The sequence below is a fragment of the Abrus precatorius genome, unplaced genomic scaffold (assembly GCF_003935025.1).
Source record: "Abrus precatorius isolate BTA unplaced genomic scaffold, Abrus_2018 Scaffold2, whole genome shotgun sequence".
Lineage (NCBI taxonomy): Eukaryota > Viridiplantae > Streptophyta > Magnoliopsida > Fabales > Fabaceae > Abrus > Abrus precatorius.
Window position 1 is genome coordinate 35,686,443 of NW_020874362.1, and position 25,978 is coordinate 35,712,420.

Consider the following 25,978-nt stretch of genomic DNA (forward strand, 5'->3'; position numbering starts at 1 on the left):
TTTTTATAACACATCTCTCTTTAACATATTGTTTGGTTGGAGGAAAGGAAAGAAGACAAAATTAAAGAAGAAAGAGCATAGCTTTATAATTTTGTTAATGTTTATTTTAATACTTTGAAGAAGAAAAAAGAAGAGAAATAGAATTTTTAAACTAATTAAATAATAAAATATTCATTTATTTAACCTAATTTTCTCTATTCTTTCTTTTACTTGTAAAACAAATAAGGTATCTATCCCTTCCATTAAAAAAATTTTCCACACCTTTCCTCCATTAAAAGCCCTCTCATCCCCTCCCTTCATTTGAACCACATGGTGGATATATGTGTGAATCCCTTGCATTAGAAGTTCTTCAATTATAACAAGCATTAATAGTGGCAAAAGAAGTGCTAATACTCTTTTTCAATTTATACCACCGTTAGCTACCATCAAAAGAGTCGCTTGAATATTACGTGTTAGGAAAAAAAAGAGAAACCCTTTCCATTCTGTTTTCCTAAAAAAATCCAAATTAAAAAATAAAAAAAAATTTATTTATTATCTTAAAAGTATAAATTTATTTATTTATTATCTCTCATAATAAAAATCAATTAAAATTTAATTATTAATAAATTATATCTTTTTGTAATACAATTATTCAATGACAAACACAAAAGCAAATAACTCAGGAAATTGATCGAATAAAGTAAAGTTGAATATTTATGACTTTTCATGAATCATAAACTCAACTTTAGTCAAAAAATTTTAAGCTTGTTATCCTTCAACCTAACTAAATGCAATATATATATATATATATATATATATATATATATATATATATATATATATATATGGAATTCAATCAGTTTCGATTCTAGTTAATTAATTTTTCTAAATTTAACTTAATATTGTCTATCTCTTTAAAATAAAATAAATATATTGTATATGTGTCATTTGAAAGTATTTTTTGAGTTTAAAACGGCTTCTTCAAATAAAAAATAAAAATATTTTAAATGTGAATTTTTAAGCATCTATCTGTCAAAAAGCATTCGACAAAATAAAAGATGGCGCATAACAATATCTAATTCATGTTTGAAAGGGAGAAAGCAATGAAAAGCTTCCTCTTTTTCTGCTGAATTGTCCAAACCTACTTGTCCAATTGTTTTGCCCATTACACTGTCGAAGCTTCAAGCAACCTTTCCTTTACTCTTTAAAATAATTATGAGAAATTTTCCTTATTTAATAAATTTCATTTATATTTTTATAAATTTCAGTTAACAAACAAGAATCTGTTAAAAAAAATTGTTCCAGTTTTTATAATAATTTGGGGTTGTTGGGTGTGCTTGTTATCATGATCGAAGACAATGCTGAAAGAACTTAACTGCTTTTAGCTTCCATATATTCCTAATATATAGACAACATTCCTCTGACGACGAGTCCTTATATTGCATGCTAATCAGTGATTGAGGTTTTCCGTTCTCTTAATATAGATGAAATTTCTTCCACCTTATTATAATTATTTATTTATTTTTTGTATTTTTATATTGCGTAATATACATTTTCTGTCCACATCTTTTCTTGTAGTATGTTAATACTATAACATATTTGTTATTGATAATATTAAAAAATATATTCAAAAGTAATAAAATTTTGTTGAAAAAGTATATATTTCGAATACAACAAATTTATATGTGTCCCCTAACATTTTGGATTCATCGGGGTCAATTATGAGATATGATTTCAATGGTCCGCTCAACATGGCTGTATCTTTCATTGACGTAACACCTTACAATACACCCCCATACGGAAAAGTTATAACGTGAAATTATGGAGCAAATATTTCATAGCTTTTAAAACGTTTAATTAGTTAGTTTTAGTAGTAAGCAGTTAAATATTATTTAAATAAAATTTTAAGTTTAAATTTTTATAAAAAATATTAACGATAAATCTGTTTATCACATTTAAATACGTAAAATATTTAAATAATTATTTTGGATTTAATAGCAGCAAATATTAATATTTTTTTAAATTGATTTTTTTATTCGTCGTATTTATACAAGTTGTTATGTATTTTGGTTATACAAATATAATATATATTATAGCAGCTTAAAAACTTGAATTTTTATTTGTTTAATTTTTTATGTAACTTATATATTTTTAATGAATGTATGAAATTTAATCCCGTTTAAAACGTGAACTTTTCTGATCGAGTCGACTATTTTGATTTTTCATAGGCACAATTCTGAGAAGCAAAGCCCCACCAAATGGAATCTATGATTGATATTTGACCCGTACGTGAACCTTATCGCCCAATGCTGAAAACTCTATACAGGCATCCTATGGATAATGTTAATACTATTTGTTTTAAATTTTGCATTTTAAAAACAACTATTCATATGGATAATTGTAAGGATAGTAAATTTCGGCTTAATGATCAAAATAAAACATTTTTAAAAAATAATTATCAAATTAAAACAAAAATAAAACTTATTCCCTCTCTGGGTCTTTTTTTACCACATCAGCTGTGAATTCGTATATAAAGTGGGCGAAATTAAATTTTTACTATTTATTTATTGAAATCGCCTAGAAAAGGGATAGAATGCTGCAAATCTGAACACATGTAGCCTGAATTCGTATAAGGATAAGACAAAAAGGGCAAAAATTTTGAATGTTTCTCACTTCCAGACACGTGGGCCAATCAACATATTTCGTCTCTGATTAGGATGAATAGCTGATTTCATCTTAGTAAGCAACAAAACATATTGATTGGGTTACGTGTCGGTGGAGGCCTTCCCTTCTCTCTCTTTTGTGCTTGCAAACCTCCATTTTTTCCGTTGACGGTCCTGTGGGTAGCATATTTCTGGTCGTTTTAGCTTGATTTATGAGTGACAATCTTCATCTGTTGCAGAATCGTATTCACATTTCCTTCATTTACATTCAGTGAAGATATTTTTGAATTGAAATTTGGAGGAGGTTAGGAGAACCTAATTTTTAAGCAACGATGCTCTTATTCTCCACGGGCACCCGTTGTTATGGTTTAAACATATCACATGCAACTTTGTTAGTTTTGACTCAACAATAAAATAATTCTGATGTATTCTCATTACATGTTGTTTTAAGGCATTTTTAACTTCATCTTTTGAGTCAAATAACAAACACACATGTAACGCATCTCCAATAACCCATGAATTATCTTCACTAATTTCTTCAACTTCAATTTCTTGGTCTAGGTGGTCCCAATTAATAGATTTGTAATGTGGACTTACATTCCAAAAAGGTATTTCACCTACAACTACATTTAAACAGACAATATTCATCATTTACAACAAATAAACAATTTAATCAATATACTTTTTAAATGTTACCTCCAACATTTTCTTGTTGTAAATTTAAGTTTGAATCAAAATCACCACCAATGTTTGTATCTGACGAGCTGTCTAACAGAATATGTCCTTCATCAATATCATCTGTCTCATCATCACTATTGACTTCATCATCTTCATCTTCATAACTGCATAAATCTCTACATCCTTCAAAATACAAACACTTTTTCAATATGTATTGTCACTAAAAAAAATTTAAAAATAAATTACAACAATATAATTTATACCTTCTGTAACATTTATATTGACAATTTTCATAGAGTTAGGCAGTGACATTGATAAGCTTAAGTCCAACATATTCGACCCACCTCTTGAACTCTCACCAAATACAATATCCACGTATAATTCAATAAGAGTTGTAATATATTGTTGTTGATACACACTAATCATACAATCAATGTCTTCATCATCACATATATCCAATGCATTGTATTGTTTAACGCTTGAATCAACCATAAAACGAGAAATTATTCTAGATATGACATGATTATTATTAAGATTCAACTTGTCATGAATCTTTTTCTTTAAATTCATATAAATTATCTCTCTTCTTATCTTTATCATTTTTTTTTACCTTCAAATGTCACACCTTCGTTTCCAACAACAATTTTTTTATTCCAATACACAATAATAATAATCTCATTCATCCTGCATTTATAAAAAAAACATATCAATAATTATTTACAATTATACTTATTTATATAAATAATGTAAATAAATTATTTGTAACACAAACATATTTTTATTTTTCACATTATTTTATATTATATAAAATGTAATATTTTTAATACATATTCCACATATATAAAACAAAATATTCACAACAACTCTAACATTATTTTTTTAATTAAACAAGTTTATATTAAATATCTATAAACTTTTAAATTTTTTATTAATTATGTAAAATGTTATTTTTTAATTTCAATCTACACAAAAATATATTTATTAAATATTCATAAATTTTAACTATTTCTAATTAAATAATTAAAACTTTTTAATAACATAAACATTAGAAAAAATTCCAAATATTACTAACCTCAAAAACCTTCCCAATCTTCAAACGTATAGTTTCCTTGCACTTTCAATGTGATTTCAAATGTGCACTTTCACCGTGATTTTCAATGTCCCACTTCACACTTTATATAGTAACATTTAGCTAGATAAAAGGGTGTAGCTGCAAGGGAGGGATTAGTGGGTAAAAAGAAATGAAATGCTTTTTGTCTGAATTATAGATGAAATGAAATGTTTTTCGTCTGAATTATAGATGAATTAGGGATCCTTTTCATCTCATTTATAAACGAAATAATTAGATTCAACCACGTATCGAGATCCTATGATTTTATCCTAAATTGAGATGAATTACTAGTATCTTGATACTTATTCATCGTTTCGCTTCTCATATATACGAAATGCATGACAGATGTCAATATTTACCATATTTCATCCCTCTTTTAGACGAAATGAATAAATTTAAAATAAAAAAAATAATTTCATCTGATTGATATACGAAATCACAGCTGACGTGACAAAAACAAATCTCAGACACGGAATAAATTTTAATTTTATTTTAATTGGATAATTATTTTTTTAAAATGTATTATTTTAATCTTTAAGCCGTAAAATTCATTTTTGTTCTTATGCTTGCTAAATATTTAAATATTCAGCATTAACACTCTCTTGTGTTGATAATTTATTACCAAAATTATATTTTTTATAAACTACTAAAATATATAAATATTACCATAAAATAAAGGGTATTCATCAAATACATATAAAAATGTACAGAATTATAAACAAACCCATTCATCTGGTCAATCATAACACAATAATATCCTTAATTATAAAATTATTTACTTAAACCTTTATTTATAATCACATATATTATTAAAAATAATATTAAATGATTAAAATTGAAATATGAAGCCGTGATATTTTAAGTAATTATATAAATATTTTTTTTTAAAATTTTAATAATTTATATGTAGTTATATAGTCAGAATTTGTTTTTTACACATCTTATTATACAGAGGTCCTCTTACTTAAATCTAAATTTGTCAAATAAGTATTTATTCTATTTATTAATATATATATTTTTTTGCGAGTGTCTAATAATGACCAAATATAATCCTTGGCAATCAACTGAGTCTCAACTCCAATTTGAAATTTCTAAGTCACGAATGCAGAAGAATGGAGGTGTAAAACATAAATCTAATAATAGCTCCAATAACCTAAGTTCAATAAAGAAGGAAAAAAAAATAGTAAGAATTGATTTTAAATATCTAAAAAGTGTCAACTTTTATTGAGAAAATTTATAATATTTAAAAATAAAAAACACTTTTTATAATATTTTTAAGCCGTTTTAAACACTAATCTTCTTTCCTTAATTTTGCAGGAACACATTTGATCATATGAAATGAAAAGTAGCCAACATAATATCTTTTTTGATAATGTAGGGATAAACAAATTTTTAAATAAAAATTTTAATTAAATATTTGTTTAATAAAAATATATCATAGAGAATTTCATCTTATAAATTATTTAAAATACCTTTATTTGATTAGCTGTACTATATCGTCTGTTGAAATAAGTCAAAGAGGACCATCAACTACTTTTAAAAGCTTTATTAATCAAATACATGCCATTTCAATTGAAGTGTTTATGTAATAACAGAAGTTTAAATAAGTTTTATAAAGTTCTTTTAAACGTTAGTTAATTACTATTTAGTGTAATCTATTTTAAAATAATCAATACAATGTTCAATGGAACATTGCAGGATGACATGATTAAGTATTTCAAGATATAAGAGTGTAATTTAGTAAAATTATTGTATTTATTAAATTATTATTCTTTTAAACTATTAAGTTATTTTTACTTTTTTTAACTCCTGAAAAAATAATTTAAACGACAATCAATTTAAAATGGAGAGCGTAATACAAAGGAAGTTAAATGCATTGGTTTTTTGGGTCTATCTACGGAAGGAAAAGTGAAAACTAGGCACGAAGTGGTGACAATGAAATAAAAATTTATTGGAAGAAGAAGGCTCAAAATATTGATTTCACCAAAAGATACATTAATTTGGTTCTGTTTGCTTAGTAGTTTTTAGACTGTTTCTAGGCTATGTGACGGCAGACCCTAACTGGGCCTATATAAGTTCGCTTTCAAGGCTTTGAATATTTTGATAAAAAAAAAAAAAGGGATTTGAATTGGACTAAAAAACAAAACGTTTTGAATAAATATTTATTAATTCGTCGACACAACAAAAAATACAATATTTATTTCGTACCATACATGACATATTTCTTAAGGATTTGTTTTGTTTTATTTTAATTTATACATTCATTAATGATTCGTATTTTATGAAAAGTTATTTACTGATATATATGTCCAAATTTAATTTTTAGTATTAACGAATTTTGAGTCATATTAATATATTTTACGTTTAATAATTATTGCGCAAGTCTCAAAAGAGAAGCGTGTAACAGTTAATTAATTTTAAAAGTAATCATATCATCAATAAATTGTCGTTATTTAAAAATATATTAAAAAATTTATAAATATATATTAATGAATAATATATTTTTAAATATGAAAAAATATTAAATTTTGAATAATATATCTATAAATGTCTAAATTATATAAAAGTTGATATACATGATAATAAAGATGATATAGGTTGATTTAATGATTAGATTAATTAATCTTTCATCTTATAAAAATTTGATAAGAATATATATATATATATATAATTTTATTATACTTTATATATTTTATTTAGTATTTTTATTTCAATTGCATAAATAAAAATGATAAATTTTCATATTTTTATTAATTATTAAATAAAAATTTAGAATAAAATATTTAATTTAAATAATTAAAAATTAAATATATGGAATTGAAATTTAAAAAACAAAAAAATAAAAATAAAAATCAAAAGTGCAAATTAAGTTTTATTAGTTTTGGTGCAACCAAATTGTTGCACAATCTAAAGTAATATAGCTGGATGGAGTTTGTCCCAAACTTTTCAACGGACCACAAACGACACACTGGTACCTTTCTTTCTTGGTCAAACAATAACATAACGCACTTCTCCGATGCAAATATATTAGAGCGTGGTCATTCTTATAAAATCTTTTTACTTATTTTATTATAAAAAAGTTAAAATATTAATTCGTTTAACAAGTAGAAGAGTTAACAAGAGAATATTAAAGATTTATTTATAATGTTGTTTCGTGAAATTAACTTTTGGAATAATCAGCATTTGTGATTTCATAAGAGAAAACAAGGACAGTAAATTCTCAAGCTACCATGGCTTTGACTTGATAAAAAAGACAAGTTTAAGAGAGAAGCCAGACTGTGAATAAAAATGTTAAAGTAAATTTATCACTGTAATTTTATTGTTTAAAAGTAAGAAAAAATATTATAAAAAAAAGAAAGTCTTAAATTTAAACATTGGCCTGGCAGACTCAAGTAAGAGCATAAGCCTCCTCTTCGGGCAATCTCAAATCCAGACACTAACCTGGTCAGTCTCAATGACCAAATTACCCTCGTTTCCAGCTCCATTTTAACGTCAAAATCCCCCGCACCGTGTCCTTTCTCGTCCATTTTGCAGCGAAGGAATAACCATGGACGGTGGCGGCGGAAACAGAGCCGAAGCGGAGCGGTGGCTCTACACGGCCAACAAACTACTAAGCGCGCGCGACCTGCACGGGGCTCGCTCCTTTGCGATCCGCGCCCGCGAGTCCGACCCGACTTTTGAAGCGTCGGAACTCCTCCTGACGGTGATCGACACACTCCTCGCCGGCGAGTCGCGGATCAACGACCACCACCGCGACTGGTACGGGATCCTCCAAATTCTCCGCTACACGACCAACATCGACCACATCGCCGCCCAGTACCGCCGCCTCGCCCTTCTCCTTGAACCTCACCGGAACCCCTTCGCTTTCGCCAGTCACGCTTTCTCCCTAGTTCACGACGCTTGGTCCATCCTCTCTAACCCTGCCAAAAAGGCCTTGTACGACAGCGACCTCCGATTGCTCACTACGCCGACCCCGGCGCCCCAGCCTCCTCCGCAGCCACAGCAGCATCCTCATCCGCAGTCCCAGTCCACGCCGAGGAGAAACCCTAGATCGCGGGACGGCGCGGCTGAGGACCGGTCTGCTCCCGAGTCCACCGAGTCAACTCGGCAAACTCGAACGGCGAGTGTGGAAACGGAGGGCGACACGAGCTTCTGGACCTCTTGCCCTTACTGTTACGTTCTCTACGAGTATCCGAAGGGGTACGAAGAGTGTACCCTGCGATGCCAGAGCTGCCGTAGGGGTTTCCATGCGGTGGTGATACGGTCGCCACCAGCGTTGACCGGTAAAGATGGATCCTATTGCAGTTGGGGCTTTGTCCCCTTAGGGTTTTCTGAAAATTCAAAAGATGTGAATGGGTTTTCCACCAATTGGAACCCATTTTCACCTTTGTTTCCTTGCCCCTTGAAAGGATCGTCTGATAGGAAACCTCAGAGGAATTGGGATTACTACGATGACGAGGCTGCGGCAGCATTTATTCAGCTTTCTGACCCTAGTGATGATGATTCTGGTGATGGGGATTGGAGGAGTGGTAGTGGGAGGGGGAGGGGGAGGAAGAGGACTAGGACGTATAGGAAGAAAATTTCTGGTGATGTTAGAAGGGAACCTGTGGAGAGACCTAGCAGGGGTGCTCGTGCCGGGCACGAGAATGGAGGTCCTAGTGAGGCTGTTGATGCTGCTGCAAATACTGGCTCTGCTGTTCCATCTGTTCCAAGGGCAGAGTCTAGTAAGAAAGCTGCATTGGGTAGTTCTAGGAGAAGGGGTGCTGGAAACTTGGGGAAGTTGGATTTGAATGTGGAGTTTAGTAATGAGGTGGAAGAGCCTTCTCGCATAGCGCGTGATCGTGAAGGGAATGCCACTGGAAATGCTGAGGATAATATTGAAGGGATTGGGTTTTTTGAGGGTCTTGATGAGTTTCTTAGTAGCTTACCCATTCTCAATGTTGTGGGAGACGATAAGGTTAAGGGTCATTAGTCTTGTAAATGCCTTTTTTACTGGTTGCTGTAGAATTTAGATGCGGTTACTTGTATGCTTGACTGCTTGTACTTGTCGCACAAAAAGGACGGTGAGCTATTGTGAATTCTTGTCATTGTTAAATTATAATAATAATTTGCGGCAATATACTGTAATTTTGGACTATATGAGGAAAATTACTTCATTTTGCATAGATTGTCATTGTACGATTGAGGAAGAATATATGTACATAGATATATATTGCTGATATGTTTTAATCAACTCACACACGCTCACTAATGAAGCATGAGAGAGCTTACTTTGGACTTTTACTTTGTCCTTAACTCCAGACAGTATGCATGACAATCCAGATACATAAGCATAGGTATTATCTGTTGGTGCCCTAACCAGTTTTTTGGTGATTATCTTGTTTATTAAACATTTTTTAACGTATGCTAGTGTTTTATTGTTGAAATTTTGTTTGTTTTGGTTTTAGTGCTGTTGTTTTCTTCTGGGGCTTTGTGTGGCTTTGCTTTCTAGTTTTGTAAGGAAAATTGTTTTCAGACGAATATGTTACCATTTGTCAGTTGCATCTTGTAGTTTAACGTGTTCAAATACTGGAGTTTAAGTTGAAGTCAACATGTGTTAGGTCACATTGCATATGTGTAGTATTCGTTCCCTTTCATCACATTCTTATTATAGTCTGTTTGATCCAGGCTCAAAAAATCATCAAATGTTTTTTCGAAAGGCAATTTCTGGGTTGTGGTGATTCCTTTAGGTCTTTGGCACTTGTTAACCAACTACTCAAGTTTCATCACTTATGATGATTTAAAGAAGAAACATGCTTTTGTATGGATTTTCCACCTGCCTCTGCATTTTCAAAGTTCTAACTAACTGGTATTTGCTTGAGTACAATATGGTATTTGTGTTTACCTGTAATTGTTGAGTTTCCACTAGCGTATCTTGCCTTTTCAAATTGTAGGTATTTGTATTTTTACCTTTCAAATTATATACCTTTCAGTATGCTGAATGCTTATATATCATAAAAATACCAGCAATTAGTTTGGCTCTTTAATTTATTCTGTATATGATCTTACAAATTTTAGTCATTTGCTTTGTTTTGCCAAGAAGGTAGTTTGGAAATCTGAATGTGACTTCTCTTGCAAAAACAAAGTTGTTTTTCTTCCTAGAAATAAGTCGTAATGTAATGCTTCATGATTGTTTTGGTTACCTAAGTAATGGTTGTCTTTGATCCAAGAGCATTTGTTGACAGCATTAAACAGGTGATTAAACTTTCTAACCACAGATTTCTGAAGATACTTAGCTGTAATTAACTTGGTTAATGGTGTGTACTTGTAGTTGGACATCATATTTGTTGCAAATTGCCATTGAATTTACGGCGCTAACCAAGTCGCCATTGATTGAATATAAAATAACTTTTGCAATAGACATTAAAATACTGCTTGTAGGAGATGTATGAATACCAAATGGCATAACTCACTATACTTTCCATTTAAATCTGATTGCCGATCTGAAGACAGCAACTTTCTTTGTCTCCTCCTACTCGATTGTTAAAAATAGAATAATTGTGTTCCCAGGAAAGTGACTGGCTTCTTACCTACACTCCCAATCCCAATCCCAGTAGAGCATTTGGTTGTTAAGAGAGTTTGAAATTTTTGTATTTTTTTTTTCTGGAAAAAAAGACAAAAAATGGACAGTTTGAATGAATGGGCCTTTGAGTACAATCTTCTTCTGTAGAAAGGACGATTTTATTTTTTATTTTGTTTCTACACCTCCATCTTATTATCTGGAAATATATAAAATATACTCTTTAAGAAATTAAAATTTGAAAATAATTTATAAATTATCGTTCTGTAATTTAACGGGTCTTATGAACCTCCAAAAAAGATATTGGGTTTTAAATTATTTTGTTTGTAAAGTAGATTTTTTTAATTGTATTTATTATATGTTTAGAAAATTTTAAGAAGTCACATTTAGAATCAATTTCATTCCAGGCTAAAGGAAAAATATGTTTTAGTTCTGTGAGAACAAATTATTGCCCTCTTATTTCTATTGGAATTAAATATTCTTGTCCACATAATTGGTCAAATTAAACTGTTAGCATAAAAACAATTGGTCATGTTAAACAACAACAATATATGTATTAACTAATTAAATGTTAAACGAAATTAGGAAAATTTAATTAAACTCGACTCAATTAATTTTATGTTTGATCAATCTTATTTTGAATAAACAATTTTTTTTATCAATTTATGTTTGATCAATCTTATTTTTGTTTTCTAATATGATTATTTTCCAAATATACTTGAATCTAACTAATCAATCCGATGCCCAAAAGTAGGCAAATTCTTGTGACATAGAAATTAGAACAGAGGACCAATCAATTATAATTTAGAAATTAGAACTTGCTACAAAAGATGGAAACTTCTGAATAAAAACTTATTAAGAACTAACGATTATACAACTAAATTTTAGGATTCTTAATAATTTAGTGTTTTTTCTAAAATATATTAATAGTTATAACTTCAAATTTGATAGTACATTTCTAAATGTGTAGTGTGTTAATATATTTCTTTAAAATAATGTGTTTTTTATAATGAAAAAAAAATATTTTTAAAGCTATAACTTACTAATTCACTTTTCAAAAATTAGTAAAAATATGTTAAGAACCTTTGAATCTAACAACTTACATATTCAAATTTAACAGTGGATATATTTAAGATGACATACAATTACAATTAACACACTAAATATTTAAAAAAGTGGGCGTTTTGCCCCGTTGTTAATAATTTTTTTTAAAGTAATATTTATGTTCTCAATAATTTATTCTAATGCGAAACTATTTTATGCTTTAAAAGCCCCACAATCCACAGAAGGCAAAAGAAAAATGGTATCAAAATATGAAGATTCGACCATCGTGGAATCACGGCGAGGTGGTGGTGGCACTGGATTAGGGGCAAAAGAATATTATATTAAGAAAATATAATTTTTGAGATTTAAAACTTTTGTTTCTCCGAGTTTGTCGGAGACTCTTGTCTTTTATGATCTAACTTCTAACTAACTTTGTTACCTCTTAAAAACTGCACCTAGTCACCCAACCATGGCTGTTTCATTCAATTTCTAGCAAAACCCATTTGAGTTTGAGCTCTATAATGACACTTTCTGCGCCAATCAGGTTTTCAGTAGACCCCTTTACTTCCAAGTCTCTACTTTCACCTTCCACCAGTGGAGATACTGCACGGAGGGCATCAAGGGTATTCTATTATTATCTCTTCTCCTTTCTCTTGAGATGAAATTTGGTTAGTATTATCTGAACGTAACACTTCTGTGGCAGATCTTTGGTCGTACCCTGTTAACAGGGAAAATAAAGCATAACTATGTGAAATTGTTGACTGATTTAAGGTGAGTGACCGAATTTCTTTGCTTTTCTTATTCACTAATGCTGGATTCGCTTACTTGGCTTGTCAAGTGTAAATTTTTATTTCGAATGAGCAGTCCTAACTAGTATTTATCTGTTTCTTAATTGGTGGGTAGAGGATTGGGGTAATTGTCTAAAAACGTTATTCTTTAATTAGGAAGGAAAATAATTAGTGGAGGACTTGTTAAATCTACTTTCATTTGTAAATCTTGATTTACACTTCCCATCCACCAAAAACAAAATAAAAAATGAATATGTTATGAAGTTTGGATTTCTCTTATATTTTGCTTGATTGCAATAACTCAATTGGAAATCATGTGTTTTGATCTCTAGCTGAGCTGATATGGGTTGCAATTCTTCATGCTTGATCATCTTTTCTTATTTGATAACCCAAATTTTAATCCCTATTTTGTAATTGAGACTAATATTTTGTGTAGTTAGTATGTACAGCTATGCTTTTATTTTTTGTAATCTTTATGCGTCGTAATTTTAAAATATGGCCACATTCAGAATTTGTAGCTAGCCTTCATAAGGGAGAACAATTAGCTGAATTGTTCTGCTGTAGTGAAATCCATTGCACCCTCCTTCTTCGGAAACTCCATGTTTAACTACAAAGCATGAATATGTCAAAGGACATGGATATGATTCAACATGAATACAGGGTACAACAAATTTAGAAATTATAGTACATGACAGCTGTAGTACAACTGTACAAGATATAAATTCGTCTAAATTTAGCATAAAAGCACAAGTCTTTATCCTTTAATTTAAGGAGAGAATCAGTGTCTAAAGGTTAGCACTAATTAATAAATACAACCATTTATTTAATTTATTATTTTATTTTTCATTTGTATTTGTATTGTTTTGAAGTGTCTATATTTCCTAAATGTACATTACTCTAATGTTTGCACTTTGCAGGAGTAGTGAAAGGTTCACTTTAAATATGGGGAATCCAAGATTTAAGCAGCAACTTAACAAGACTAAGCTAGAGATTGTAACTGATGCTGAAAATGAGTGTGATATATTTAATGATTTGAAGGACAGGTTTTTAAGTTTTAAGAAGAATAAGTTCAAGTAAGTTTCAGCCTGTTCAAAAATGTTCTTTTCTGATACCTTGAAATGGAAGAAACTCATTTTGTCTTGGTTCTGTTTTCTTCTAGGGAAAGCATAGAACAATTCCAAAAGCTTGCCAGGGTCAAGCACCAAAGGTAATTGTTCCACTTTGGTTATTCATTCATTTATGAATTTTTAATTCCTTTTATTACATTCCTTCAATTTGTCTTCTAAAGCATTAGCATAGAATTGTATTCCTGACTAACACACAGTTCAAAGAACAGTTCATAGTTATTGCTTGTGCAGATTCAAGGGTTTGCCCCTCTTATATTTTGGGATTTCAGCCAGGAGAAGCATTCATGATTCGCAATGTTGCCAATTTGGTTCCTTCTTTTGAGGTACGTGTCACACTACAAGTAATATATTTAGTTTTCCACCTCTGACAATTTGGCATTGTTGCTAAAGTATGAATGTGAGAGATTCAGTGCTTGCCCCTTCTAATTCATTTTCATGATACAGAGTAACAGAAAAAAGTTGAAATATTTGACAGAGACAAAATGGTATAAATTTCTGTGTGTATTCAATTGTCAATGATTACATATTTATATGCTGTACAAAAGAGAAAGAATGGCCTGAAACCTAGGAAGGTATAAGAAGGAATCAAATAACAGAAAAGCATATTCCTGTACTGATATGGACATGTCACCTTATTCTAGAAAGATCAGTAAAAACAATGATAAAAATAACAAAAACTAAAATAAGAGTCTTGTGTGCCACGGCTATGTTGTGTTGAGACTTGAATTGTATTCCTTTTCTGTTAGCCCCCCATAAGCTGGAGGTACAAAGACATCTAGTAGCTGCAGCTTGGAAAGGTTGGTGTGAAAGAGTATAGGAGATAGCGGCTTGGTAAAGATGTCTGCCAACTGATTGGAGGCAGGACAGATCGAAGAAGCATTAGACCATCCTGAGCCTTTTCACGTACCAAGTGACAGTCAATATCCAAATGTTTTGTGCGTTCATGAAATATTGGGTTAGCAGCGATATGAAGAGCTTGTTGTCACAGAATAGAATGGATTGTTGAGATGGAGGAATGTGTAGATCCCTCATAAGATAAATGAGCCATTGGAGCTCACAAGTGGCAGATGCAAGGGCTCTGTATTCAGCCTCAGAAGAGGATCGCGAGACTGTGGTTTGCTTCTTGGTTGTCCAAGATACGAGAGAGTGACCGACGAAGAAGCAATATCCTGTAATTGATCGTCTTGAATCAATGCATGTTGCCCAATCGGCATCACTAAAACCAATGACCTGTTTGGGACAAGTACGAGGGAAGAAAAGACCTTTCCCAGGACACCCTTTGAGGTAACGAAGTACTCTCATAGCTACTGCTTGATGAGCTTTGGTGGGTTGTGACATAAATTGACTGAGTTGTTGTGTCACAAATGCTATGTCTGGTCATGTGCTTGTGAGATAAACAAGCTTACCAACAAGGTGTCTATAAGATAGAGGATCAGCAAGAAAACCAGAGGAATCAGCATGGAGACGCAAGGAACTGTCCATTGGAGTGGAAGCTGGTTTGCAACCAAGCATGCCAGTATCCTTGAGAAGGTCTAGGCAGTATTTTCACTGACACAGAGAGATGCCTTGAGTCGAGTGTGCAACCTCAATACCCAAAAAATATTTGAGAGGACCTAAGTCTTTAACATGAAAATTAGAATGAAGAATGCCTTTGATTTTGTCTATCTTGCTAAAGTAGTGATATCAGATCCATTGGCTTTGATAAATAAGCTATGATCAGAATGAGCATGTTTGTAACCACAGGAAATTAACAAGTGAGAGAGCTTCTCATACCATTTGCGACTAGCTTGCTTTAACCCGTATAAGGATTTGCGTAGTTTACAGCTCTGGGAAGAACTGTAGCCATTTAACCTGGGAGGAATTGTCATGTAGACGTCTTCGGAAAGATCGCCATGTAAGAATGCATTGCTAACATCTAATTGCTGAATATGCCATTGATTGATGGATACAAAAGCAAGAACTGTATAGATTGTCGTCATCTTGACTACTGGAGAGAAAGTCTCGAAGTAGTCTATACCTTCGATCTGAGAGTACCTTTTTGCCACAAGACGATCTTTATAGCGCTCAACACTGCCATCAGGAAGCCGTTTGATTTTGTATACCCATTTGCAGCCAATGGGATGCACATGAGGAGGCGTTTCGACGATATCCCAGGTGTGATTCAGTCGCAAAGCTTCAATCTCACTGTTCATAGCATTGCGCCAACACTGATGCTTAATAGCTTCAAGGAAACTTGGTGGTTCTTGTTCAGATGAGAGTGCCATTAGGAAGTGTTTATGAGAAGGGGAGATGCGTTTGTAAGAGACACAAGCTTGGATGGGATACGAGCAAGTTGAGGAGAATTAAGCGGACTTGATTGAAGGAAGGTTATACTGATAATCAGAAAGATAGGGCGGTGTATGAACAGTGCGATTAGATCGGCGAGGGGGAGGTTGGTTGATGGATGTGGCTGGTGAAGAGGATGATATGGGTGTCGTAGAGGAGGGTTCACTAAAAAGAAAAACAGAGGTGGGGCTGTGCGGTGAATTAGGTAAAGGTGAAGAAGGAGAAATGATGTCATTGGGTGTTGGTGAAGACATATGTGAGGGTGGTGTATCAAGTAAATCATGGGTGGTGGGTGAAAATTTGCAAGATTCTTCATCTTGTGTATTAGATGTGGTGTGAAAGGGAAAAATAGTTTCATGGAACAAAATATTCCTGGAAGTAAAAATCTCTTTTGTAGTAACATCTAAAACAATATAACCTTTTGTGCCATTGGGAAAACCCAAGAAAACTCCTTTTCGGGATCTAGCATCAAATTTGTGATGTGTGATGTTTGTGGAAGCAAAGCATAAACAACCAAAAACTTTTAGTGTGAAAAAATCTGGTTGTTGTTTGTACAAGAGTTCAAAAGGGGTTTTATTGAAAATAATCAGTGAGGAAATCCGATTAATGAGAAAAATTGCATATTTAATGGCATAGCACCAAAAATTTGTTGGTAATTTGGATTGAATCATGAGGGCTCTAGCAACGTTTAAAATATGTTGGTGCTTGCGTTCAACTCTTCCGTTTTGTTGGGGTGTATAAACACAACTAGTTTGATGAATCATCCCTTTTGAGGAGAAAAAATCCTTTGAGAAAAATTCAGGGCCATTGTCTGAACGAAGACACTTGACCTTTGTTTCAAATTGATTTTCTACTAAAATAATGAAATTTTGTATATGGAGTTTAACCTCTCCTTTAGATTTTAACAAAACGACCCAAGTATATCGACTATAATCATCAACTATAGTTAAGAAATATTTGTGGCCATGAATAATGCTTTTAGGAAATGGTCCACAAATATCCATGTGAATTAATTCAAATATTTTAGTGCTTTTGCTTGTGCTAAGAGAATAAGGTAATTTTCTTTGCTTTGCTAAATGACAAACATCACACATTTCATTAGAACTTTTTGGAATAAAAGGTTGTTGTTGATGTAACACATTGAGACGGCTTCCAGAGAAATGTCCTAGTCTAAAATGCCAAAGTTTGGAATTACAATTGGTAGCAACGGTATTTGTAGATGATGACCTATCATTTCCAATTACCAAGTGAAAGAGACCTTCCTTCAATCTAGCCGAACCAATCATCCTTAACGTGTTCGCATCCTGTATGAGATAAGAAGATTTTGAGATAAGAATTTGACAAGAAAGTGTTGAGACTAACTTAGAAACAGATAAAAGATTAAAGCTAAAACCAGGGACATATAAAATATCATGAATAGCAAAATTAGGGGAGAGATAAACAGTGCCAGAAATGTGGGCTTTGACAACAGACCCATTGGGTAGTTAATCCTAACAGGTTTTATTTTAGAATATGTGTGAAAATAGTGCATAGAGGACGTGATATGATCAGTGGCTCCGGAGTCCAATATCCAGGAGGTGGTGTGTGAAGTAAGTGTGTTGAGTGTGTGGGTGGTGCAAACAGGAAAAATAAAGGAACAATCAAAAGAGGGCTTAGAAGAAGAACTTGAGCTGGTGTGTGAAAGATTGGCCCTAATGGGTGTCTCATCCGGACTTGTACCACCAGATCCAGTAGTATGTTGAAGCAAAGTCATCAAATGCTGGAGTTGGGCCTGTGTGGTGTTGAGCCCATTTCCATGTTGTGAGTTGTGCTTATTTGCTTTACTATGAGTTAGGGTTCTAGTTTCAGCTCCTGCTCCATGGGTGGCAACGGTGCTGTTGGCTGCGCTACCACCAGAAGGACCGCCACCAGAGGCGGGTTTGTTGGGAAGACGAGGCCGTCCTGGGTATAGATGATGACCTGGAGGATAGCCAAACTTGACATAGCAAACGTCTTCCGTGTGTCCAAGGCGATCGCAATGGCCACATTTTGTAGGCTGAGCGCCGGGGCGTTGAAACCAGGAATCGACAGTGTGGCCGAGGCGTCCACAATGGTCACATTTGCGTTGTGGTTTGCCCCCCCTTGCTGTGAAGACCTGCGCTTTGAACCAGCAGCATTAACAAAGGGATTGTTGTCGACTGAAGAGGAGGATGGAGCAGAGTGTTGTCTTTCATGTTGAATGACCATGGAGAAAACACGAGGGGCAGAAGGTAACGGGTCCAGGAGCAGAATCTGGGATCATACCATGGCAAACCTTTCATCGAGCCCTTTCAGAAATCGTATGACAAAGTCCTGTTGGTGGTATTGCTTGGCAGAGCAAGTGCAGGGGATCAAAGGATGGAAATTGTCAAGCTCCTCCCAAAGAGTCTTGAGATGAGTGTAGTAATCAGTAACAGATAAGGAATCCTGTTTAAGAGAGTAAATCTCCTCCTGAAGCTCAGCAACGCGCAGGAGGTCACCTTGAGTAAAACGCTCTCGGAGATCAGTCCAGATGTCAATGGCTTTCTCAAAGAAGATAACACTCTGAGCAATAGAGGGGGAAAGAGAGTTGAGAAGCCATGACATAAGAAGGGTGTTACAGCATTCCCACGAAGGGTAAAGGGCGTCTGTGGATGCAGGAGTAGGGATTAGTAAGAAATCCCATTTTGTTCTTGGGGATAAGAGCCATGCGTATAGAACGAGACCATGACTGGTAGTTGGATCTGTGAGAGGAGGGGAAACAATGACAGCAGAAGGGCTCTCATTGGGATGGATATAAAAAGGGCTGGAGGGATTTTGGCTTGGATCAACAAATGGAGGAGGAGGAGGAGATTCTTCCTCCGTATCAGAAGATGCTGTATGCGTGTCTGCCATGGCAGCCTAAAGGCTCATGATACCATAACAGAAAAAAAGCTGAAATATTTGACAAAGACAAAATGGTATAAATTTCTGTGTGTATTCAATTGTCAATGATTACATATTTATATGCTGTACAAAAGAGAAAGAATGGCCTGAAACCTAGGAAGGCATAAGAAGGAATCAAATAACAGAAAAGCATATTCCTGTATTGATATGGACATGTCACCTTATTTTAGAAAGATCAGTAAAAACAATGATAAAAATAACAAAAACTAAAATAGGAGTCTTGTGTGCCACGACTATGTTGTGTTGAGACTTGAATTGTATTCCTTTTCTGTCACAGAGTGGACCTTCAGAAACAAATGCTGCTCTAGAATTTGCTGTAAACACTCTTGAAGTAAGCATTTTTCCTTACATTTTGAAACACTTTTAATGCTTATATTTATTTGCCTATCATCTGTTTACTTATTTGCTTATCTATATTTTCTTTATGGCCGTATATGCATAGCAACAACAGTTGCAATACCAGTCTTTTCCCACTTACCATATATCACATGATGCCACTGTGTTCTGTCAAAAACTAGGTCATTGGAGAGGCCATTTAGATCTTATTTCATTTTAATGGTTTCGTTTAGTGTTTTTCTTGGTCTTCTATCTCTAACTATTGCCATCTACTTATCTATTCTTATCGGGGCTTCTATTAGTCATCTTCTTGTATGGCTAGACCATCTTATATGTAATTTTCCCATCTTGTCCTCAATCGGTGCTACTCTTACTCGCCTATGTTCTCTATAATACAATGATTCTTGATCTTATGTATGCTTGTATGTTCACTCATCTTTTACATCATTCTCATTTCTAATACTTATGCTTTTGTTGGCACTTTATTGCTCATCATTCAGTGATATAAAGCATTGCTTGTTTTATGACTGTGTGGTAAAGTTGTTCCTTTAAGCTTGAACAACAGTAACACCAGGCAATCACAAAAACTAAAACATAATATAGCCTCACAAAGCCAAAACATAATAGGGCCCAAAACTAGTAAGGCCCCGACCTAACAGAATCTAATCAAAGACAAAAGATAATTAACTAACCCTAAATTAAGATGAAATCCATAAATACAAAATGACCTCAAATTAGAAATCCTAAATAATATCTTAACTGAATAGTATCAAGGATTGTTATAGATTTCTAAATACCTGGTCAGAAAACTGGAGATTTATGCTTTCTTTAGAGCATAAACAATAATTTTTTTTCAGGTGGAGCACATCTTGGTCATTGGCCACAGCTGCTGTGGAGGAATACGTACCCTTATGAGTATGCAAGATGATGCCACTGCAAGGTTGAATAGCTTATTTCTAGCTGCCGGTTGTCCTTGTTTTATTTGGTAAAATATATTATACTTTTCTCACTTGTTGAATTATTTGTTTCTGTCGTAGCTTTATAAAAAGTTGGATTATTGTTGGGAAGAATGCCAGAATAAAAACTGAGGCAGCTGCTTCTGACCTCGGCTTTGATCAGCAGTGCAGGCATTGTGAGAAGGTGATAATTTTTCGATTCAGATTTAATTTTATAATCTAATGTTGGTGAAATTTCAAAATATTGAATAATATGGATTATCCTGAAATAAGCCTAGATGGTTTTGATGTTTCACAGCTTGTGGATGGGAGGGTGTGTGAGTTGGACATCCTGTGAGTACATAGATAGGATCATAGGAATAATGAAGCGTTATCTGCAGTTTCTCATGACTTGATTTTGGTGTCTATATTAATGTAATAACTTTTTGATGTATTATTTTGCTTTTACTTGTTTTTCACTTTTTCTTCAGAACAGGATTCTTCATAATTTTTTTGAATTTAATGGAAATTGGCCAACTTGGCATGATTAGTGCACCTTGGGGTGTCATAATTTATTTTAAACAAGCCCTCCTCTATTCAGCTTTTTGATAGTCCTGATTCTTAAGTCTGAATAGAGTATTACTATAATGTTTCTGTTTCTTATTAACTGATATGATCCAACTAGTGGGAATTTCACAAATGTAAAAAGCTTATTTCATTGAATACTTTGAAGTTTTTACCATCAAGGTGATTTTTGCGCAGGAATCCGTAAATCATTCCTTGTTGAATTTACTTAATTATCCATGCATAGAAGAAAAGGTGGCAAATGGGGAACTCTCCGTTCATGGTGGTTACTACGACTTTGTTGACTGTTCGTTTGAGAAATGGACATTGGATTATAGGGAAACCAAAATGGCAGAAAGTGGTAACGTTGCAGTGGACAACAAAATGTTATGGTGCTGAGTTTTACTTATATTTTCTAATGATGTATTGTATTTCTTTTTTAACATTAATACTTATAGGATTTTAGAAAGCACAGGCCGAACGCTGAACTATTTATTTCTGTAAAATTTGTGAAATGTTGAAATTCAAATGATTTGAATAAATTTCTACAATGTGATGCTGGGGTTCTGTCTATTTAACAAATTCTTGGCTTCTTACTTCATACGTTGTGTTCATGAAAGATGCAGTAGAAAATGGGCACCACCATTTCATCAATTTTAACTCATTGGTATCGAAAGAAACATATATATGTATATGCTCAGGAAAATTGGTAGCCTCTTATATGATTGATGGCTAGCATACATCTGTGTAATTTCATAGTTGTGCAACCGTTATACCATAATGATGTTTCTCGCACCTACTAATTTTTTTTTTTCAATTTTGAATTTAATTTATTGGCATTAATTAAAAAATACATATACACATGTTGAAGTAAATTTGTCCGTTTTTCACGAATAGTTATTTAATGTAGATATTGTTTACCATGCTTGTGTTAATTTTTTTTGGCCACAAATTCTTGTATAGACAAGAATTTTCATTGCTCTATTTTCTATCAGACATTATGTAAACACAATATTAGAATAAAAATAAAGAAAAATTAATGTGTATGTAAAACTTTTCAGTACCACATCTAAGTACGTGATCTAAATTAAACTAAATGAGAAACAAAAAAAAATTGAGAACGAGAGCAAAAAATTTTCAATAGTTTCTTTTATTTTTTTTTAAATAATGTAGAGCAATTTTAATAGGTTCCATTAATTCATCCTCAAGACTATAGTAAAATTTAATAAATTATTGACATCAAATTGTTATTACTTTATTTTTATTTATTTAAATAAGTCAGCTTCAAAAATTTAAAAATTTTATTAAATGATGTAAAGTTTGACTATTTTTAATTAAATAAATTTATGAAAGTCCTTTACTTATTTTATAAATTAAGTACTGAATTCTCACGAGTTATCTAATTTAGTCTCTCTTCTATTGACTTAATGCAATCATAATTTGTCCCTGATGGTCAGCTAACAATGTTGTATTTTCGTTCGTCACCCTATGTTGTTCTAATTAAAAAAACCGACCTTTACCCTGTGTTGGTTCTTTTAGTTGACACCAAAGTACTAACCGAAAACCACACAACACAGTCCAATTAACATGTAATCGTACGCTTTGTAGCATGTGATTATGCTTTAACAATTTTTACTTATTGTCACAATAATTTTTATCATAGAGAGAATAAAAAAAAATCATTAGTGCTAAAATTACTTTTAACATCAATTAAAAACATTTCAATCCAACTAATATAAGTAACTAATGACTTTTTATATCAGTTATAAAATAATTAGTCTAAAAAGTGTTTCTCTTTCCATGTTTAAGATGCCCATATTATTTATGTTCTAATAATTTTGAAAGTTAAAGCTAAGAAAATAAGTAATTGAGAAGGAAAATAGAAAAATCAAGATTGCAATATACTATTAGACAAATTATAAAATTATAAATAATAATAAATGCAATGTTTGCCAATGTTCATTGAATTTATAATGGTAACTACAATGTTCGTTAATATTATATACGAGATTGATCATTAATATGAAAACAAGATTATCTCATTGATTGAACTGAAATGTGTTATTTAGGGTAATATACTAAAAAAATTCAAACAAAAGCTCAAAAGTTGTATTTCTGGTCTTCAATTTGGATGTGTCTCTTAAATATTACATTTTAAATTAAACTAACGTGAAAATTATCACTACACTTCTTTACATCGATTATTTTGATAATTAATTTTTAAAAAATTCTATTATTAGTAAAAATATCATTGCATTTTTATTAGATAATTATTAATCAAATAAAAAAAGTCAATGCAGAATTTTATTTTGTACGTGTCAACAAGCAGTGATGTAATTAAAAGAGATAAAAAAAAGAGAGGATTAATAAAACCGTCACATATACATATCATTAGGCAACAATGGCCGCTATAACATGAGAGACATCTATTAAAAGAGTCAACGAATGTAACTGAAGTTAACAGTGGTTATATTGGTAAAAGTAGAGACACAATGGTTACAGATGCATACTACATGTTATCACCATCACACCATCGACACTCACCCAAGCAAATTGTACAATACTCCGTCTGTGGCGACGCGGTGGCGTTAGCGTTCTCAGAAGGTGAAATAATGGATTTAACCTGTTGCATGCCAATGGACTCTTTCGTCGTTTCACCCTCACATTGATCGCATGGCAACTCAAACTCAATGTCCAAGTTCAAAGGAAACACATGGGGTTGCAAACCCATAGCGTTAGCATGTCCAGGGTCATTATTATCAGTTAACTTGAACAATCCTCTAACCCATGATGCTATTGGGGGTATTATCTTTTCAAGCAGTTCAGGGGTGAAATATCGAACAGGTAATAAATGTGACCGTAGGAAATTGTGACCCTCTCGTGTGAAGAAGCTTTTGCAAACTACGATTGGAATGTCAACGAAACAAAACTTTTCGTAGCTGGTGCTGTTTGAATGAATCGATGAACGATAAACAATGCTAACATTGAATCTAAACCAGTCTGTGAGCATGGGATTCCTACTTTCATCACGAGATTTATAGATGTGATAATGGCACAGTGCCACTTCCATGATGATGAAGGAGCAAGAAACTTTCAAATTTCTATTTTTGATGTATGTATTGTTTGATGGATTGAGGGATACTATTTGTTAGATACCTCCTTTTCGATTAGCTACTATTCCTAAAATCTTCAAACGCGATAAGAAGATTTGAAATGTATAACTGCTCGTTATCTTGCTTTGATCACTAGCGTGATATCAAGATTTGAAATATATAACTAACAGAGGCAAATTACACGGATATTTTTAAATTTAAATCAAATTAAACAGATAAAATGAGGTGAAAAATAATAAATATTTAATTTACTAATAACGAATATTTTATTATATTAAATAACAATCAAATAAAGAGATAATACTTTTCAAATTAATGTAAAAATCATTATAATAAATATACTGAGGTAAATGTAAATCTTTAATAAAATTTTAAAAACAAAAATTAAATTTGTTAAAAACATATTATTTTTCATATATATTTTTTAAAATTTAAAAAATACAAATTTAATTCAGATTAGAATTAATTCTTATGTTTTATAAACAGGAAAAAAAGAAAAACTATAAAAAATGAAAATGATTTAAAACTAAAAAATCTAGAAAATATGTTTTGGATGCCGAATGAATTAGTTTGTCATTTATTGAATTTGAAGGCTAACTTATTTTAAATTAATAAAGAATAGTTCTTTTTAAACTTACTCATGACATCTATATCATGATAAATATTTCATTTTTATTTATCAAATAACATATTATTCTTTCAATATCAAAGTATTTAAGATAAATAAAAAATATAATATCTAGCTAAGGTAGCAATTCAAGTAATAATAAAGTTATAAAAGTTACAATAGACAAATGATATTATTTTAAGCAAAACTAAACTTTTTTAAAGGAAGAAGAATTAATAGTTAATATTTTCAATGAGAACACTTAGGACAAAAGGAGTCTATGAACAATAAATCAAATAAAAATATAATTTTTCTTACGATTTCTAAACCCAATCAAAATATAAAATTAATAAATAGTTAGATCAAATTGCTAAACCAAACATACTTTCATGAATAACTCTGTTTGACTTCTCTAATACTATATGATGTTTCTGTTTGTTGGCTCATAAAGTTAGTATATATGATCTTTTTTAGAGATACAAATAAGCATGTAATTAAAATAATCTTATATTCTATATCCATACTAATATTCTATTCAGTTTTGTTACATGTAAAATTGTTGTACCCACTCTTCATGCCACATTGTTGAACCTATATAAAATTTAAATATAATTTTGCTACCTACTACCCAACTTGCTCTCGATCCACATTGTTGAAGATTTTTTCTTTTTAAATCAACTTTCTCAATTTTTATTAATTCAAAGTTATTGACTTTATCTATTATGAATATATCCATTTATATATAGATTAATTTCTATTGATGTTTTATTACACTACTTTTTATGAAACGACCTATGTATGTACCTCTATATTATAGATTTTTCTTTTTTTTTATCCCTTTATTTATCTGTATATTTTTATTTTATTGCTCACAACTTATAATCATATTCATTTATTTTTATTTTTTATGTAAATTTTGAGTTGCTATAAGTAAAAATATGTTCGTAGACCAAAAGCTCACTAACGAGTACATAATTTTCAAAATTGTAACCTTCCTATGGCATATAAGTGACAACAACGCTGAAGCAGGAGGTTTTATTAGAACCTTAGATATATAGTTAATGGAATGTTTAGAGTAATTCCATTCCCAACAAAAATGATATTGTCACTCAGCTCCCTCTTACTTCCCCCACTCCCACCTAGTCCATCTCAGCTATATATCTAAGGTTATGAAGCTATCGTCATTATGCTGTTATCTTCCTCCAT

General features: G+C 32.0%; 2 protein-coding genes and 1 pseudogene across 2 annotated transcripts; 2 read left to right on the plus strand and 1 right to left on the minus strand.

Annotated features, from left to right (window-relative positions):
- The first annotated feature begins 7,813 nt into the window (after positions 1 to 7,813).
- On the plus strand, positions 7,814 to 9,577 carry LOC113860185. The gene has a single exon (XM_027492863.1). It carries the CDS (start codon positions 7,979 to 7,981, stop codon positions 9,401 to 9,403), a length of 1,425 nt encoding a protein of 474 aa, XP_027348664.1. The 5' UTR covers positions 7,814 to 7,978; the 3' UTR covers positions 9,404 to 9,577.
- A 2,845-nt stretch (positions 9,578 to 12,422) lies between these two features.
- Positions 12,423 to 21,524, plus strand: LOC113860187 (annotated as a pseudogene).
- Positions 21,525 to 23,561: 2,037 nt separating this feature from the next.
- Positions 23,562 to 24,122, minus strand: LOC113859939. Its single transcript, XM_027492593.1, has one exon. It carries the CDS (start codon positions 24,120 to 24,122, stop codon positions 23,562 to 23,564), a length of 561 nt encoding a protein of 186 aa, XP_027348394.1.
- Between the last annotated feature and the right edge of the window lie 1,856 nt (positions 24,123 to 25,978).

Bases quoted from the DNA above. Each gene is read 5' to 3' on its own strand.
- LOC113860185 (XM_027492863.1), top strand. From the start codon at position 7,979: ATGGACGGTGGCGGCGGAAACAGAGCCGAAGCGGAGCGGTGGCTCTAC.
- LOC113859939 (XM_027492593.1), bottom strand. From the start codon at position 24,122: ATGGAAGTGGCACTGTGCCATTATCACATCTATAAATCTCGTGATGAA.